The sequence below is a fragment of the Pezoporus wallicus genome, unplaced genomic scaffold (assembly GCF_028554395.1).
Source record: "Pezoporus wallicus isolate ANWC-B61680 ecotype Strahan unplaced genomic scaffold, APGP_CSIRO_Pwel_v1 scaffold_6446, whole genome shotgun sequence".
NCBI lineage: Eukaryota > Metazoa > Chordata > Aves > Psittaciformes > Psittacidae > Pezoporus > Pezoporus wallicus.
Window position 1 is genome coordinate 7,816,029 of NW_026636264.1, and position 19,699 is coordinate 7,835,727.

Genomic DNA, 19,699 nt, shown 5'->3' on the forward strand with positions numbered 1-19,699 from the left:
TTTCTTTAACAGGCTTTATCTGAATAAAAGAGAAACATGCAACATACTGGTGACTCCTTGTCTAATGTACCTGTGGCCAGAGAGGAACTCCATTTTTCAGCCACTGATATGTGGGCCTTGGCTTTCCAGTGGCTTTACATTCCCATCGAAGCTGATCTCCACTGTCTAATTGAGTATCGTTAAGTTTCTCCACCCAATGTGGGTAGGCTGCAAGAAAAAATACCATACTATATACAAAGGGTATAAACTGTAAGTCTCTAGCTGATGTGCAAAAACCTAATCAATTAAAAAGCTTAAATTATAGCCTTTATAGAGTTTTGTTTACTCTGAGAATGAAGCACATTTAAATAAACAGCCAAAACCAAAAGTTATAAAATAAACAAAATTCCATAACTTTACAGGAAATGCTGTAATGGCACAAGGAAGTGAGCAGTATCATGTCAAGGCATAGAAATATTTTTCATTTCATAAAGTTCAGTGGATTAAATTACAGTACTATCTATTCATGCATTAATTATTACTGCATTTAAGAGCATTTGTTTGGTAGTCACAATAGCGCATTTAGTGACTTTTCAAGACCTAAGCTATTTAAATTTTGGAAAGTAGGCCAGTCATCACAGACTTTGTTTCATGCAGTTTTCTCAGTTTACTAGGAAATCATGATTTATTCAGCTAGGAATAACTGGGCATGTGGTAAGGTATTTGCACATAGTTTTGTTAAAGTGTCTTGAGTTGAAATCCATTTGAAAATGCTTGCAATGTTTTAAAGCACAGAACCCATGAGATTTTTAGCATTCATCAGAAACATATACTACACAATAAAACAACTAGTCTTTTTTAAAGGTAAACAGTTGGCAGGTATGTATGTGATCATTAGTATCATCTAAATTTCATGTAATAATCCATTAAAAAACAGACCTTTAATGCAGCAGCTCATCAGACAGCTATATGTAGAATCTTATAAGGTTGGAACACTTTGTATGACTCGTTGAGGAACTGAGCATTCATATGCAGGAATAAAACTGTATGTTTAAAAGCCATCTTTTGTTTTTTCACACTGTAGCCATATTGATTTTTACAGCAAAGACAATGATAAATGAAATTGATTAATGATATTAAGTGTTGAGTTGTGGGTTTTTTTAGTTAGCAAAGAATAAATAGCTAAAAGGTCTTCATTGCTAAAAGAATGTAAAATTCTGCTTGGTATGAATAGAAGTCCAGATCTGTCACAACGAAATTTCTGCTTCAAACATCAGATAATTGATAATGTACTTAAACATGGAGAAATGAGTGTAAAAATAAATCTTTGAATCTAGCTGGCTTTTGACAGGTCACCAATCAAAGATGTGAGAAGATATGAAAAGGCATGGCAGGTGACTAACTGCTTCTAGCTTACATTTTGTGCATGCATGATAAAGAAAGTGAAGGAGGTGTCTATTATTCCTAAGCAGAGAATCGTCTGCTTCAGAGTCCCTGATGAGACAGTTGTCAGAAGCTGGAAACAGTAGAAGAATCACTCATATCCCTTTTAGTAGAGGAAAACAGAGATAAGAGTGACTGAATCTCACTCCCAAACCCAAGACCAAAACCATCTGCTCCCTTATTATTCTTATTACAGTCAAGGCAATGCATGACATGCTCCATATGTGCTCCACTGCACTGAGTTACTTGATTATTAAATTATATCAAAGGGTCCCATGAAATCCTCAGAAGCAGCTTGCAACAGTCCCTGCTCACTTTTTTGTCTACTAATTGTCCTAAAAGTATAACCCTATTGCATATTTGATGCTGCTGTTTTATTTTTGATGGTTTTGGTATGCACAAAAGGAGCATGCTAAGAAGTAATTGTTTCCTTTGAAAATGAATAAGCTAATAAGATTCTGGAAGATGTGACAGTTCAATGTGTAACTAAAAAAACATAGAAGTTAACCAGCGGCGCCATAAAATCATGAAGTTTCAAAGAGGTGCTAAATAGTTCCAATGTATATTTCATTCTTTTTATTATTTTGATTTTCTGATAATTCTACCAAATGACCCAGAGCATATCTAGTTTCATTTTACACGGTGAATTTGATCTCATCATGAACCAGAGCATTCAGAACTAGTCAGCAACTGCTTTCTCTTAAATAAAACTGTTTTTCCCAGCCTGGCTGCAGAACTGTTCTCCTTACTACACAACTGTCATTCCCTATCCTCTGTCTTGATAGCATAGTCATAGCACAGGTTTTCCTCTGTAACCACATACTTGCAAATAACAGTGCTATGACAGATTGGTATTAGCAACCTTTTTCATTAGTTGGGGTATTTCTACCCTGTATTTTCTCGTACAACCTAAATGGCCTTTGGATTCACAGATTCCCACACCTTTGAGAAAAAGGTAGCAAAGCAATAGGTAGATGTAGCAGGGATAGAGTTAAACACATGACTGAGATAAATATTTTTATAGCTATTGGGTTTCCTTTTCTTCCTCTATGTGATCTTTTGCCACAAAGGGCTCTGTCTCTGCTCATATGGTCACTTTTCATAACATCATAATGCTTAAAAAAGTGAAACTTGGTGCAAAAATTCTAACTGATATACATGCAGGCAAAGGAAACTTCATTCCATGACTGCACTTAATTTTAATTAGAACATATCAATTCTAAGAAGCATTTAAACAGATTTCAAATGTAACATGCTTCTTTTTTCCTTTTTATAAATTCAACATTTACTTTGGGGAAAAAAAATGCGTGTTTGCCTGGGTTTTATCTGTCCAGCAAAGAGTTTTGGGTGAACGTAAGAATAGAAGTATGTGTTTCTTTATTCAGTAGTCTTTATGGATATTGTGCCACAGCTTTACACAGCACTCCTGAGATTTTAAAATCACTGTCCAATCCTTGATTTATTTTATGCTGCATTTCTGCACCTGTTTATTCAAGGATGTCAAAATGTTTTACAAACATAAATTGGCAATAAATCTGCAAGCTTACAGGCCAGTTTTTACACCCTCTGTGCAAAATGAAATTCAGATGCAGAAAACTCAGCCTCCTGTCTCAAATTATTCATCAACATTTTGACTGAGAGAAAATTGAGGACAAAATTTTCAAAGAGAAATGAATTCAGACAGCGTCCTAAAATGTGAGTGAGTACAGAGCTTGGGGTGAAAAAAAGAGTTGTTTTCTGGACACAAAGCTAATTGGGAACTATACAGGAGGAGAAGAATAGGAAATTATTACAGTGAGAAAGATAAGATAGCAAATTTAACCCAAAGGTGCAATTCTGACTACAGAAATCTCTTCCTCTCAAGCCAGGGGGTAACCTGTAGTGGCACCAGTGGATTTTATTCCATACAGATTTCATAAGGAAGTGATTTTTTTTTAAATCAGAATGATCCATTGCACTGCATCACAGAATGCTCCAGCCCTCAGCTTGTTCCACTCCTCCGTTATGGCAAACCTTCCCTCCTGCTGTAGCAGCAGTTCAGCTCATGGGGCACTACTGTGAGCAGGATCAGAGAACTGGTACAGCCAAAAAGAAAAAGGCCAAAAAAGTGTTTTGTGGTCTGCTTCATATCCCCACTGGCTGCTCAGTTGGCACTAGTGAGTAGGTAGCACAGAAAAAAACCCAAAAGTTTAAGACTGAGAGAGGGGCAGGAATTGCACAGAACAGCTCCTACCATTGGGAAAAAGCTACTAGCCAGGATTTGTGGTGCAACTGTAATTACAAAACGTTAATGGCTAATTTCTCCACCCAAATTTTAATTGTTGTGCTCTCTTTTATTAATCAATTTGAGCTTGAAGAAAATTTAATCAAAACTTACAAGATGAACACTTCACCTGGGGAAAAATCACACCTCACAAAATAGGTTGCAATGCATATAAGGATGTCTTGCATTGTCAATATTATGTTTTTAATGACTGTCATTTCTACAGTTGAATTGCCATAAAATGCTGAGACTACAACTATCTGAAATTGTCAGCATTCGAAATACCACTTTCTGAACTTCCATAGTGTCAGCTGCATCAGGCAGCCATGGTATATCTGGATTGCAGCAGCAGGTAAGAAATGAAAAAAAAACACTGGTTTGTTATTAAATGTGATCAGACAGGCAGACTGGGTGTCTTGGGCTGTCTCCAAAATCTGTGATGACTCAGATCAGATGCAGCAGATGAAATGAAGAAGATTCAAAACAGACAGTGACTGAGTTCCTACAGATATGCAGATGGTGGGACTGCAGTATGACACAGCTGATCCTCCAGCCTGCTCTGAAATTTTACAAGAATCCCCTGGAAAGAAATGATGGCCTACATCTGAATTTCTGAGTCAAAATAATCGTTGTGTCCTGGAGGAATAGGATGTCAGTGAAAAGAAAATGAGCTTAAAGGTAAATAATTCATGTTGACTGTTGTTATGAACAAGAGGTAGGGCAGGAAATGCTGTTTCAGGTAATGCCCCTGAATCTTGCCATATCAGCTGTCAGCAAAGGAAAATGAGAATCTTTGAAAGTAACATATGGCTAAACTTTGTGCTGCTAAAAACCTTCCTACCCAAACTCTCTTACATCCCTGGAAAGTGTTGCCGAGATAAGTAGGCCAGTGAGACACTGATGCTCTCTTCAGGAGCGCTGAAGGCTGTAAGAGGCTCACTGGGGAGTATTTAATCTCAAGGCCAAGAAAAGGCACTTTTAAGAGGTTAGTAACAGTTTGTATTTCTGCTGTACTGGAGGTCACTGCTGGTCTCTTCCATCTGAAAGCCCTCTGATGCCTGCTCTGACCTTACTCCCTGTTAATGCATATAGGTGAAACTCTGACTCAGATCTGGTTTTGGCTTATCTCTAAGACAGTCTAAATTATAATAATAGACTTAAGAGAAACTTAATAACATATTAGTCTCACATATCTGTTAATCAGAGGAATGAGACAATCTGAAGTGGACCCCCTTTCTATATTGTTAAAGAAGTTCTAATATTTTTGCAGAAAATGCCAACTAGCACAAATTTCACACTATTCATAAAGGCAGTGACAGTAAAAAATATAATTTTGACAACGGTGGAGAACTAAAAATACGTATTTACACCTGGACAGAGTAGAACAAAATGGGTTTTTATGTTGAAAATGTTTTCTATGGACTCCTAGTTTGTGTATCATCTTTATTTCTTCTCAGAACAAAAATGTGTCCAGGCTAATGAGGGAGGCAGAGTTGTTTAGAACTCTACATAATGTTGCTGTGATTTTATGCCACAGGTCTGCAGGGTGGTCTTGAGAAAATAAATTCATTTTTTAGTATCTTAGTTTCTCTCTTGAACAGCACCTTTTATATTCCTTTAACTCTGAAAGAGGGAGGCAAAGATAGCACTAGAAAACAGCTGGTAAGTGTGTGAGCTGGGATACACCTAATAAATCATTATTATTTTTTAATTTAGACATTTTAAGAAATGTTGTTGAAAAAGACCATGTATGCAGCTAGATTCCCCAGCCCCAGGTCCCTAGCAGGACCTACTCTACTTCCAGGGAAGTAATTGACGATAGGAATTTGTAATACCAAACAAGTATCACTGGGATACTGGCATAGGAGGAAGCATCAAATAGTTCTTGGGCTTTAACTGCTGTTTTCAGCAAAAACCTTATAAAAACTTTGCTGCCAGTGCAGTATAGATGGCACGTCCAAAATGAAAGGTGCAAACTACCATCTTTGTCATCGAGTATTTTTCCCAGCTTATGCAAAAAAAATTGAAGACAAAAAACCTGCCTTTGGCTTTAGATGGATGAGAACCAAAAGCAAGGAGAGAATCACCATTCAGAGATATGCTGATACTCACTAAAACCAAGGGACTAAGATAAAGGCTCTGGAAAGCTGGAGGAGACAGGAAAATTGATTATGGACCTGGAAATATTGACATATGTGGAAAATAAACCAAATATATGATGCCAGCCTACGGTTATTTGATGAAAATGTGTAACAAAGAGAACTGTGTATAGTTAGTAATGGGGAGAAAGCACTAGGAGCACTGGACTGGGATCAAGAAAAGAAAAATAAAATTGATTAACAGGAGAGACTCCTTCTTAAAGGCATCTATTAGCCTGAGGTCATGTCTGAACCGCAGCAGCTGGAATTCCACTAACTGTGATATTTAAGGCCAGAAAACAATTCAGTCTGAAAGATTCACTGCATGACCTCCTGCAGTAGACCTTTCTTCTTAAGTATTTAAGCTAGTAGGATTCACGGAATGATAGCAATTGGAGCAGCTTTAATTGATAAGAGGTATGTGGGTCTCAACCACACATTCAATGAGGGAAACTGGGTTGTAAGTATTCAATCTGATGCATTTTTTTATGCCTACTCACAAAACTTTTAGAAAGACCAATCTTAGACAGAAATGTTCAGCACTTTCTGAAAAACAGAACCTTCAGATACTGTGCATGCCTAGATTGAGAATTTTCTACAAAATCAGAAGCACTTCTCCAAGCTCCAAGATAAATCATGTTCAGGTTTCATGTCACTGTTATATACCATAACAGGAGGAAAAAAATGGACTTTTAAAATTATAGTGATACTCTTTTTAAAAAAATCCTATAAAACCCCATAAACATCAAGTATGAAATTGTATTTAAGACAGTTCTTTGAGAGAATCAACTTTATTTATATCTCACCTTAATGCATTACTAAGAAATAAAAATATATATCTTAATACAATAATAATTTTATTTTAGAAGAATGATATTTTTTTCTGCTGGACCTTAGCATCCTTCATATGTAGTTAAAGCCTTAAACGTGGACAAAGCATTACTGCAAAGTACTTTGCGCAGTTACACTTACTGTACACTTGTAGCTGTCCTCTGAAGACATTTCTTCCACGAGAGTTTTCAGCCTTACATTCATACATTCCCGCATCCTCTAGCTGCACATTAGGTATTTCAAGCACAGCTTGGGATTTTCTCAGGCGGGCTTTACTTGGATTATGACCATTAACTTTCTTCCAAGAGATTGTTGGAACAGGGCTGAAATATTTAATAAAATTATTGTTAGCACACTTCCACTATGGAGAATATAGATTCTGCTAGCTGGTGGTTTAAACACTTAATAATCTAAGTAGCAATAAAATATAACCACAATTAAGGTTCATATAATGCTTGATATACCTCGCTTTCTGTAGGGAATCCCTACTAAATGGTTTGCTACATGGAATGACTCTTTCATCCACAAGGGAGGCCAAATTTTTATTGAGATCAAATAAATCACGAAATACTCTCTCTAGATCTTCTTTACAAGTCTATGTTTTACTCCTGAACACTTACACTCAATAGGGAAAAGAAAATAACAACTTCAAAATCTGGATGAATTTAGCAAATTCCAACACATCTCAATTTTCCTGCAATGAAATTGCAGTTCAGGAGATCAGTAAGTGATAATGTCTATGTAGGTGGGGGATTTCAGTACCACTCTATCTTGGATAAATGAAGGTAACCAAAAGTTTGCAATCCTTTTCTGCAATATTCAGTTACAAAACTGGTTGTGTATGAAGTATGTATGCACTACTGCTTCTGACTCACAGCATTATATGCCTGCTTGTGGGAGGGAAAGGGCTTTTCATTGTGGTTTGCTATTCCACAGAGGTCTGTATCTTTCATACTGAGGGAAGAAATGAATTAAATGTTGTTGGCACTCATTCAATTTTCTTTTCCAGCCCAAGCACTCATCATTCATTGTGCACCTATTGGGCTTATCGGTATAGATATACATTTGTGTAAATATGGCAGATGCTTAAGTGGGAAGGGAAAAAAAAAAAAGAAGAGAAAGTGTAACTGATACTTAAAAAAAAAAAAAAAAGTTTATTGCTTTAAAGTTTGAGCTTACATTTAAACACAGCTGGATCTTGAGGCAATTTAGGCGGGGAAATAGCACAAATTCAAATTTCTATTAATTTCTGCCATAATTTGCTAACTTCCTCTTACTGTAACTACATGAAGTTGTATTAAAAAATCACCTTTCTCAAAGAATTTAAGGGTTTGAGACACACAAATACAGACATGGCAACCAACCATGGGAAAAGCTCTAGCTATTCTTCAGAAAGTTAAAATCAGGTTGTGAGACTGCAACTGTTCTCACAATTCCAGACAAAATGCTCCAAATTCCTGTACTTTACAGAGATTCAGAAATTTCCCAGACTTGTAGTTGGAGGTCAGAATGTTTCTCTAATCTTGTTTCCCGAATATCACAAAGAACTGAATTTCATTGAGCCTATTAACATAATTACCTTCACAAAGTCAATTTATAGTCACATATAGAACGGTATACACTACTTATTTGAATATATGAGGAGGCAAACATCATTTCCCTTATCAGTTTGCTGTACTGATTACTTCACCTGACAAAAGATACTTTTAAACTCAAACTTTAATTTTAATAATAATTTTAATAATTTTAATAATTTTATAATTAAATTTTAATTTTAATACTTTCTTGCTGACATAGAAAATTTTGGTGTCCTGTAGGTTTGGTGTGAGGACTTCTCTGTGCAGGTTGTATGGGCCTTATTTAAAAATTTTGCTTCCTATTAGAAATTATTTTACAGAATTTTCAGCTAGACAATTAAAATAACTCCCCATTCTTATTTGACACAAGTACTTCAACTGTTCAGTTCTAAATATGAGGTATTAACAGGGTATTTCTGTCTCTGATGCACTAAAAACCTTACTGTCTTCAGCCCTACCACTTACGATATTCATGTCACATTCATGGCTACTATACTTTGACAGTATATATTAGAAGTAGTACAAATAACAATATTGGTTTCTTTTTTCCTCCCATTTATTAGTTCTCATATTTTATTTCTAATTGCACATTTGATATTCAGATTTATAGCCCTTCTGGAGATTTTGTAAGTAAGTCTGTTTTTTGCTTTGTGTTCCTCTGTAAGTGCAAATTCCTTATACGCCTGTTCTCTTTCTATGCAGAATATAATTCTGTCATGATTGCTGGCTGCAAAACAAACCATGGACAAGCAAGTGTTTTATTAGTCATTATCAATCACAACACAAGCCCACAGCAGGAACTCTATGCTGGTACAATGCAATGGTACTCAGCAACTGCTGTTTTATGAATGAGACAGACAGATGTGCAGGTACACTTTATTTGGCAACATAAGGGTTCCATACTTGCTGCCCATTGTTGTTTATTTGCCCTTCAGCCCTACTTTCAGAAACGTTAGTGACAAAAATTCTTTTGCTGTATTGTCATGGAAGAAAACTGGTTCTGCTGAATAGAAATGGTAAGTGGAATTTTTTCATAGCCTATATTTCTGAGAAATAATGAAGATATTATAAACTGTGAAAATTGTCTCATTTAGCTGCTATGAGATTATTCTGAAAATCAAGTATTTAGAAAATTTCTTTTAAATTGCATTTAACTATGTTTTTTTTTTAATTTGCTTTTGTGTCTGCCTCAGGAAGTAAATGTGTATAACATGGAAAATACAATGGAAACTTGTTCTCTGAGTCATTAAGAAACATAATTTAAAAAAAAAATCACTTTTTTCTTCATCAGTATGAGGTAGTAAGTGGTTTTTCAAAGAGATAAAGTTACTTTAGCCATGTAAATTTAATGATATCAAAGGAAAGTATTTCCAAACTGCAAATCACTATCCACCGACAACTTGTAGTTCTGTTTAATGAAGCTTATTTTCCCTGCATAAGTTACAACTGAGATGTGAATTTTACATCTGAAATAAAAATGTATCTATACCTACTTCTCCTCTGTAACTGTGTGAGAATAAAATGAAATATATCTGACTGAGGATGTGAAAGAATAAAATTGTGTGGCTGTTCTAGAAAACTCATAAAATCCACCATAAAAACTAACTAAAGTATGCATATATTTTTAATACTTTCCAAATGATCCACAGTTTTTTAAAAAATAGAGTAACAGCAGAGGTATCTCTAACATTAATATGAGTTTAATGCAATATGCATAATTTTTAACTTATAATCATTATAATCCATTTTATTTTGGTCTCAGCGGGCATGTATGGGAATGGAGTTTCCTTGTTTATTATGACTCTGTTAACATTCAAACCCCTGGAGTAATTTGATTCAAGTTTCAACTGAGTTCAAAGATAAGATTTTAAGATTTCTCCTTACTTTTGGAAAGAATCTGTTGAATACTACCGGTAAATCTTTGCACCATTGAGAAAAAACACCTCTGCTTGATTCCAGAAATACCATCGTTAAACATGTAAGTTCTGAGAGGTCACTGGTGACTATGATAAACATTACTGTGGGTTTATTCACTTCAAAGAAAATATGAGTTATAGTTTTACATTTACATATAGAAAATATTCTAAGTGCCCATTTTCGTAAGTATATTATTTTGGACAAGTGCTTTTGACTTTGTTTGGACTTCTACACAAGTTTCACTGGAAATAAAAATCATTAAAAAAAAAACCAAACTGTTGAAAGCAATTTTATATATTTATTTATTTCACCTGAAAAATAATTTATTAGATCTATAAAGAATTTGTTTATTTCCAGAAAATGGTGAGGTGGAAATGGGAGTAAAGCCTGAATTTTAAAATACCTTTTTCATGGATCTCAGCTCCTAGTTTTTCAGCAGTATCTTAAATACAAATGTATAGGTTACTTTTTCTATATTTGGTTGGTAAAAACGGATGTGCTTTTTTGAAATATTTTACCTTCTACTGTAATTTCAATTTCTTTCCACACTATTTCTCTTCACTGTGCATCAGTGTTCTGAGCTGTGCCTTCAAACCCACAGGTTCACATCATAACGTATCTTGAAAACCAAATCATGCCTGTGTATTTGACACTAGGAAGAAAACCTTTCTCCTTATGCCCTCCAGCCTTGCATCCCAGTTAAATATATTGTAATTATTACAGAATAATTATATAGGATTAAAATGTCAAGGAGTATCATGAAATTCTCTCCATCACATACTTTCCAGAAATGACCATCAGCTATTCACACAACTCTACCTTTAGAATGTTCCATATAAATCAGTTAGGGTAAGCTGCAGAGATTTAGGAGACAAGATAATAACTTTTCCTTTTATTTCGTTATTAAAAGACAGTTAGTATTCATGAAATATAGAAGCAGTGAGTACTGGTGATTTAAGAATAGAAATAGGAGGAAATGACAATGAGTTTGAAGCCTGTGTGCAGGAACAAGTCTAGGTCTGCAAGTCCCATCAACACATCTATTACTGTACTAAAAAGATACGATGCATGTATCAGTGTCACATACTAATGTAGATATGCTTTCTCTGCTGGCTTGTTCTTTATGGCACAGAGCAAGGACAGCGTGCCTGCTTGGCTTCATGTCATTTTCTCCACACTTCATGTCCTAACACAGAGCATCTCTAACATCTAAAACAATGCTATGGATAATGATTTGTTACCTATAATGATTCATTATTCATAGTGAATTATACTGCAGAAGATTTCCTCTGCTGACTGATCAGAGCCTAAAGCAATTACTTCAAGCTTTTTCCAAATTCTTAAATTCAAGTTAATAGTGAACACAAGAGTCATCTGATTCCAATGTAATCAATCAAGAGAACAGGAGATTCACAATAGGTGAGGTATTGACTTCACAAGTCATGAGTAAAGGAAAAAAGCTACTCTGTAGTCTTTGGTTTCTCCATTTGAAACTTAGAAAAATGTTATTTACTCTTAATAAAATCATAACAGCTTAGCTGTTATTGATGAAAAATTTAGTAGAAAAGACTTGAACATCTCCTCCTTTTGATTCAGTGCTGGACACATTGCAAAATTCCATATTACATTTATGTCATTGTTCTATAGCAGATGCTATATTGTGGGATGGAAGAGATGTTGAGCTACTACAACTATTAAATAAGGACACAAGTAAGCTTTGTTTTTAACTCCATCATTCAGTGATCCTTTTTCTTTTTCTAGTCTCTGTATGACATCCTACATCAGTTTGCTGGCCAGTGTCACTCTGAAATAAGTGGACATTCTTCTGGAAAGTATTAAAGACATAACAAATAATAGCCTGTGATTTGATCAAGGCTGTTGAGAAGATAATCTGAAGGAATTTGAAAAGCAAAATATATACATGACATCTGCTGTGTTAGTATGGAGGATAATATATATTCATATGGATAACACATGTTCATATGGACTCTCAGATCCACAATACTACAGTACAACAGTGTTTACTTTCCCTGTGTAAAGCTATTTTATAACTGGCCATCTCTCATGTCATTTTGCTCCTTTCCTAACTTTGTCGAGGCAGAATTTCTGTAGCTGGCTCATTAATTGAGAATTTCCTAAATCTGCTGTACAGATATGGCTAATGCCTGTGTAGACATAATTCCAGAGGGCTAGTTACAATGACTCCAGGACTTCCAGAAAAAAAAAGAAGGTCTGCCACCAATCATAATGTAAACCCAGGTTGGGGTGTGCAGGACACCTTTGAACAATCTGGTCGGCTGCTGATCTGAAACTGCTGATCAGCTACAGATTTTGAAGACAGGGAGAGCGATGATTCTGGAAGTGCTGGATTTAAAGCTCTTGTACCACATAATAGTATATGCATTTGTTTCTTTGTGGGAATTCCTGAAGAGAAATACAACAATGTTAACTATGGGGCCTACCATTGACAATTGACAGAATATGTTTCCTCCTGATACTCTCTACCTCTGGCACAGAAAGGAAGCTTACGTATATGTGGCATTTCACCACATGGACTCAAGTTGATGCAGAGACTTAAATCCCCATTTATTACCACCAAGCCCTTCGCGTCCCCTTATTCGGTACTTTCCCAACCTGCACATACATACAATGTTCAATCTCATTGGCCCCTGTAAAACTCTGCAGGTAAATAGTCCAATCACAATGCTGCAGACCCTCTCACAACCCCCACATCCTCTGGCCTCCCACTGAGATTCCCCCCCAACTACATCCTGGCCCATCCTCCCAAGCCTTGCTTGTTGACCTTTCCTGTCCTTCAGTGGTCCAACTCATCGCCCCAGGGCTTGTCAAGGACCAAGGCCTCAGAGCTCATTCCCAAACTCTTTTTCATGCAAATCTTATCGCCATCACTCCCCAGCATATGTGCTTCTGGATTGTAAATTCAGAGTGATAAAAGAACAAAACACTCCTCCACCTTTGAACCTAAAGCAAAACTACCTGAATTACTGAACAAAGTTTGTAGTAGCATTTAAAAGTCTTCTTTGATGGCTGTGAGAGAAAGTGAAGGGATTGGTAATACTGCTTCTTCAAAAATTACATTCTACTGACAGAGATTTGCAGTTTGGTGGGTTTATTTCCCCACTTTCAACATGACATATGGTAAAAACAATTAATTCTTATTTTTTAGATGTACATAAGAAGCATTTAATCAGAACAAGGCAGAATGTGGCCTGGTAGTGCTTCTTGAGATTTACCAAAGAATCTTTATTACATTGCATGAATGACTGCAATATTTGTAGCAGCATTATGAAATCTATGCAAGAACAAGCCCACTTCAAGGAAGACAGAAATCAATCCATCCTGAAAAATAAGAACAAAATCCAATCCTGGTCTAGCACTTTATGACATAAATTCTTATTCAGTATGAGCTAAAAATGAACTTTAGATTGATGAAAGTCTTAGAAAGATTTATTTGACATAAACAATATGTGCTATCAAAAGAGAAAGAAAAAAAAAAACCCTCCTGGTTCTATTTCTGTCTTATATAAACAAACTCAGCTTGAAGATGCCATGTTCATGTTTAAAAAGGTTCTTTCCTCCCATCACAAATTTATTTCCAGGGGAAAAGAGATCCCTGCCTACAATGCTGACAAATGCTGTTCTACTGAGATTGTTCATCTCCTTCTTGGAATTGTTTTGTTATCAGTTGTTTAACAGTAGGATTCACAGCTTCCAGGTTTGGCACCTGATGGTGTTAACTTTTGTTAATGAGTTCCTAAAGTAAGAAGAGGAGTGAAGGGACATGGAGGAACATGATTTTTTGTCCTACGGGATTTAGAAACGCATATTTCTATACCAGTTTTTGTCTAAATCTTGCAGTCTGTTTTTGGGCAAATTATCCTATCTTAATAACCTATGCCACAGTTTCCTGCTTTTAAAAAGAGAAAACAGCCATTTTAAGTGTCTGTGACCTGAAGATGAAAAATAGAACATCATGATAAGAATTATTTTTGAGGGTGAAGGCAAATTACTACCCCTGGACTTCTACATTGAGAATTTGCTTAATACTCAACGATACTAAGATGCTAGCAGTCCTTGTTCCCCTAGTAATCCTCCTGTATGTAGAAAAAAATCCACTGAATATTTGAATCCATAGTTTCAACAAGGAATTGGATGTATAGCATCTAGAATGATTTGCTCCATTTAATGCACGCCGGGGATCTTGGCACGTCATTAAATTGCGAGTTCCATGATACATTTAAAAGACAAGTCTCAATTAGCTTCCTTTTTGCCAGCAAATTGAATATTAAATCTGGTTAGAATTTCTCAAACCTCCAACCCTGCATTTATCAATGTAGTAATTCATCATGTCCTTTCATATTCTGTTTTGACCCGCAGCTCTGTGTAGGGGATAACAATGTATGTGCTACTTTCACCAGGATTCAGTGGAAATGAGGGCTGTTAATGTGCTCTGAATGTCCTTACTATAGAATCATGTTATCTGTAATATCAAAGCTGTTTCTGTGTGTCACTATTATTGTGGGAAGAGGCAAGAACTGTTCTGTGTTCATGGAAAAGTACAAGGAGGCTTAATCATTTCTGAAAGACAGTACCTAGAAAGGAGAAGCTGGTGGGGATAAATGGCCATTCCATGAGGTATGTGTATACTTAGCAAAGAGGCACTCATTTCCTGAGGCTTTTCATACAGTTGTCCAAGATAAAAAAACAGTTTATACTTGGGGAGAAAGCTGTGCTTGTGCCAGTCACTGAATTTAAGCAAAGGTCAGTCACAGTATGTCATGTATGGAGGGGAAATGCCTTCAGACAAAGTAGTTGCTTACAAATGGATTGAATTAAAAAAAATCTTTTCTCTCTGTTCTGCAAATCCTGCATGACACTCAGGATGCAAACCTTTCACAAAATGTTCTATATTTCTCTGATACTATGATTCAGTGTCTCTTGACTGCCACAAAACTGAAAAGATTTGCTGACATATCCCAAAGAAATGCCCAACAGGACTGTCATACCTGGCCCTGAAAACAGTGAAGCCTGTTTTATATCACAGATGTTAATACCATTTTGTGCGTATATATATATGTAACAGTATGACTCATGTTATATTCCCTTGTTTGCATGCAATAATATTCAGCTGCTTCTTGCCACCTAGACCACTCACTCATCTCAATGCCCCTGAGATGCAGAGTAGGACAGAACTTAATTTTAAGTTTGTTTTAAACTGTGCATTTGGTCTGCTACTCTTTACCATGCTACCAGGGCTGGAAGGAAAGGTGAATTCATAGATTTGTATTAAAAAGATTTATGTCAGAAAAGAACTTGATCTCAAAATAGAAATCCTCATGAGACCTTTTCTTTAACGGTGGATTAGTGGGAAGGGGTCATGTTATGGGAAGATTTTGTCAGGTTCTCTTGTCACTTCATAGCAGAAGATGCTGCCTGCAAGGTCTGAAAGCAAGAATAATCCTGCTGTCTACAGCCAAAACCCAAATACTAGTTCTGAAACATCCTGGAACAGTATAAATTAGGCAATATTTGATTAGCCAAAAGCAGCCAACAAAAGGATTAAAGTCAGGGAGAAAGACAGAAAACCTGGGTCATAGTTTTAACTTGCAGACTGAAAGAAAAAGTCTTACTTCACAAATCTGAAGAGCAGAAAGAGTAAAGTTTTGTCCTTTGCAGGTAAGAAATGATATGGTGTAATGCTGGAAACTTGCATTCACTATGTTGAAGGACCAGATGGCTAACTGCATGTGTAGGGAACTGTGCAACCTGGACCTGTGACTCATTATAGGATTATTGTTTGTGAATTTTGTGTTGCTGGCAAAAGTCACATACAGCTGAGTTTCAGAAGAAGAAAAGAAAGGAACCAGGCACTATAAATCCTTTGACCAAAGATGTACTTCCTGGATGCCTTTAAGCCTCCTTCTTTTCTGAAATTACTTTCTTCCTCATTACATGATTTGGCAAACACTGACCAGACCTCACAGAAACATCCAACGTGTCTTTGCAAAGTCTATCTTTTTACACCTTCAAAAAGATTTGCAATATCTAGAAGCCTTCTTCATAGCCATTACCCTATGGCATCGTCTTAATGATCAAAACCAGGAAAAATAACTTCTTCAGATACCTCATGTAGTATTCCAACATTATAGTCAGGTGCCCTTCACCAGATCATAAAGACTTTTTTTGTATCACCACACTGACGTTTGCTTAAATATAATATTCACTTATCCATTTTTTGCTTTAATCTTTGTATATTTCAAAATCTACATTAAACTCTCTCTACATGTACATAATCTTCAATGAAAATATTGATAGTGGCATACAATAAATGATAGCATTTATAATAGAAGCCTGAAGCACAATTTAAAAAATCTATTAAAAGACAATCAACTCAAGGAGATAAGTTAAAATTCTATACTCTACGGATCTAAAACGTTGAGATATTTATTAATCAGAATTGAGTCGGTTTCTTGTTTCAAGATATTTTAGAATATTTTCTAGACTACAAGTCAATAAATTTCATTCACTTCCGTGACCTAAATGTACGCAACTTCACCTTATTTGTTTTACTTTATTTTATGCTATTTTATTTTATATTATTTTGAAAGCCAGAATTAAAAATGTACTATCAGCTGAGTTCTTGCAAGTCATATTACAGATGGGATGAATGTTTATGACTGAGCTACGAATCTCATCAAAAGTTTACAACAGAATGATTAAAGCAACTTTAATGTAACAGCATGAACGATGCTTCTATCATGACAGCCTCATCATAATTCAGTAATAAAAGTAAGTCGATATCTCTATTTTATTCTTAACTAAAAATATTTCATAATATAAGAATAGTCTTGATACTAGTAAAGTGAAACACCCTAGCATTTAGAAAGAATATCAATATACAGTGTAGATGTTATTATTTTACAGAAATAGCACTCTCTCAAAAATACAGAAAACCAAGCATATGGGTTAGTAAGAAAAATTGTCTGTCAGCACTGTTCTCCATCGACTCTTTTGATTAAAATCTCTAGGTGTCACCTACATGTTTAAAAAAATAATCATAGTGAAAAAAAGGATGCATAAAACTTAGTTTTTTTTTTTTTTTTAGCAAAACAATCCTTTTAGTAGTCTACATGGCCCAGGGATCCTATTTCAGAAGCAAAGACGAAAGCTTTGATAACCTACAAGCACAGCAATAGCCCACATCCTTTAGTTTGTTCTAATGAGAAAGAAAATAAGATTACTCACTCAAAATTGGCTGTTGGCACTATCATAATACAAACTGTATATACTCTTTTTCTTCTGGCTGGAGCCAGAAAACCTTAGCAGTATGAAGTTTATAAGCAGAATAAAATAGAAGCTGCTGTATGGTGTGATGCACGACCAAAAATGCAGTGAGGAATATGCTGAAGTGTGAGGTGTGAGGGTCAGGTAGGGTGTGTGCATTATATATGATTTGACATTAAAAAATCTGTGTGAAAGAATGGGTGTAGAAGAACTACTTGAAAGGGAAACAAAGAATCAACCTGGAGTTATATGTCAGAAAAAAAAAAAAATAAAAGGAAAAACAGAGTGATAGAGTTCTGACACTTCCGTTTTCTTGCTTTTGTCTGACAGAAAGGGTTTGTGCTCAATGACTGTAACTTACAGTTTTTCATGTGAGCTTTGACAAACCAGTCCTGTATCATTGTTCAAGCTATGAAAACTTGTTCATTTTGAGGCTCTTACTAAAGCCATATATTTCCATCCTTGCCTACTTTTAAGTTCCACATTAAAATAATAGTCTAAAATCACTTAGGAGATAACTATACTCCAAGGTCAGGAAGTATTAAAGTATGCTTGGATGGCCTTCACTGGAAATGCTTGATTAATGAATATATCACGTGGTGGAGGACTTAAAAGTCCTTTTAAAAGTGTTATTTTCATATCTTTCTAATGAGGAGCTAAATGAAGACATCAGAATTCTTCCATTTAAAAAAGTACATGCAGAAAAGGAATGAAAGAATTAACCAGCTGCCTCCAGATATTCTTGGGAGCAAAGTCAGTAAAATTTTAGAGAAAATTAAAATGACATCCTGCTGTCACAGAAGGCAGTACCCGACAAATTGTATTTCTGCAGCAGGAAAAGCCAGCAATGCTTTGAATTGTGCAAGAGTGTCAGATGGAGAAATGATGGCTTTTTCACCAAAATTTACCCAAAGAACAAAGTCATGATCTGTCTTCTTGATTTACATAATAAACTTAATTTCTGACATTAAAATAATGGACTTGTTGGAAAAACAGGTTTATTGAACTACAAAGAATAACCTCACTATCAGTAAGCTCATTTATGTGTTTTATAAAAATAAATTGGCTTGTCTTTTTAAATAACAGAAGCCACAAGCAGTGAAAATCATGTTACTCAAAAGCAAATATTACCATACTGCTGGTTAGATTTATATATTTTTAATGTAGATGTTTTGAATTCTTCTATTCAGTAAGTTTTAAAGGAAATATTTTTCTCTGTTTTAAAATGATATCTTGCCTTATCAATGCTTAATGTAAATCTTAATCAGGATTTAACAATTATGTAAATTAAAAAGATATAAATCTGTTTTCATGCGAAAAAGAAGATATTAATACTTTGCTATTTCCAGTAGGTTTTGTGTTTTAATTATTCTTTTTTTAATAAATATGTTCCTCTGTCATGTTAGAAAACAAACAAGAATTCAAGTGTTCCTGTTAAAAAAGGACATAATTAAATGGGTGGCAGAAAATGAGAAAATGTATTGGTATATATAACTGTATATATTCGTACGTATATGAAACGTATCTTTTTTAATAACAATTGAAACAAAAGTTATCAAGTGGATGTGACAGTGGATATGGCTGCAAAAACAACTTTTCCACAAAAGAGGGCCAGCACAAATATCCATCACAAATCACAAACATTGCTAATTGCAAAATGTACACTCTGATATCTAATACAATAATTATTTTCTTTTGACTCCTCTCTTTATCATGTCTTCTGCTATACCTCAGCAGTAAATCATGGATGCATGCAGGGATTTCTTAGCCAATGACTGATGCTCACTATAAGCAGCAACATCTAAGACAAATAACATTGTTTTGAGAGATTTCACTCTTGTATTACTTCGAATTCTTTAGCAACAACAATGCCTATTTGTAAGTGGCATCAGTAACATAATATTTTCACTTGTAAGGGGACCAACTACATATTGTTTGGATCAGAATAAAATCCTTCTCAGAGAATTTCTGTCTGTCAAGCAATTAAGACATTTGTTTTTAGTTTGAAGACAAAAGCTGCACAGGTCCAATTTATTTAATTACTACAGACATACTGACTGGCAGTTTTAAATAAACGCTATTAATAAATCATTAATCTGTAACTAAAGACTACTCTCTTTCTGGAATATTTTCCAAATGTCTACTTCAGGAAATCTCACTGGAACATCTGTCATTCTCACAATTACAGTGGAGAGAAAAGAGTGTTTCAGACAGCTAAATTAAAGCATGAGAAAACCAGAAGCACA

The 19,699-nt window shown here is 35.3% G+C and overlaps 1 protein-coding gene across 5 annotated transcripts in view; it reads right to left on the bottom strand.

Annotated features, from left to right (window-relative positions):
• Window positions 1-19,699, bottom strand: part of CNTN5 (contactin 5) — a 643,809-nt gene that overhangs the window by 121,225 nt on the left and 502,885 nt on the right. For all 5 annotated transcript variants that reach the window (XM_057399803.1, XM_057399799.1, XM_057399798.1 and 2 more), the window contains 2 exons: window positions 6,796-6,977; window positions 71-207 (listed from right to left, as the gene is read on the bottom strand). In XM_057399803.1, coding sequence (XP_057255786.1) covers window positions 71-207; window positions 6,796-6,977 — 319 coding nt within the window. The remainder of the gene's footprint in view (window positions 1-70; window positions 208-6,795; window positions 6,978-19,699) is intronic.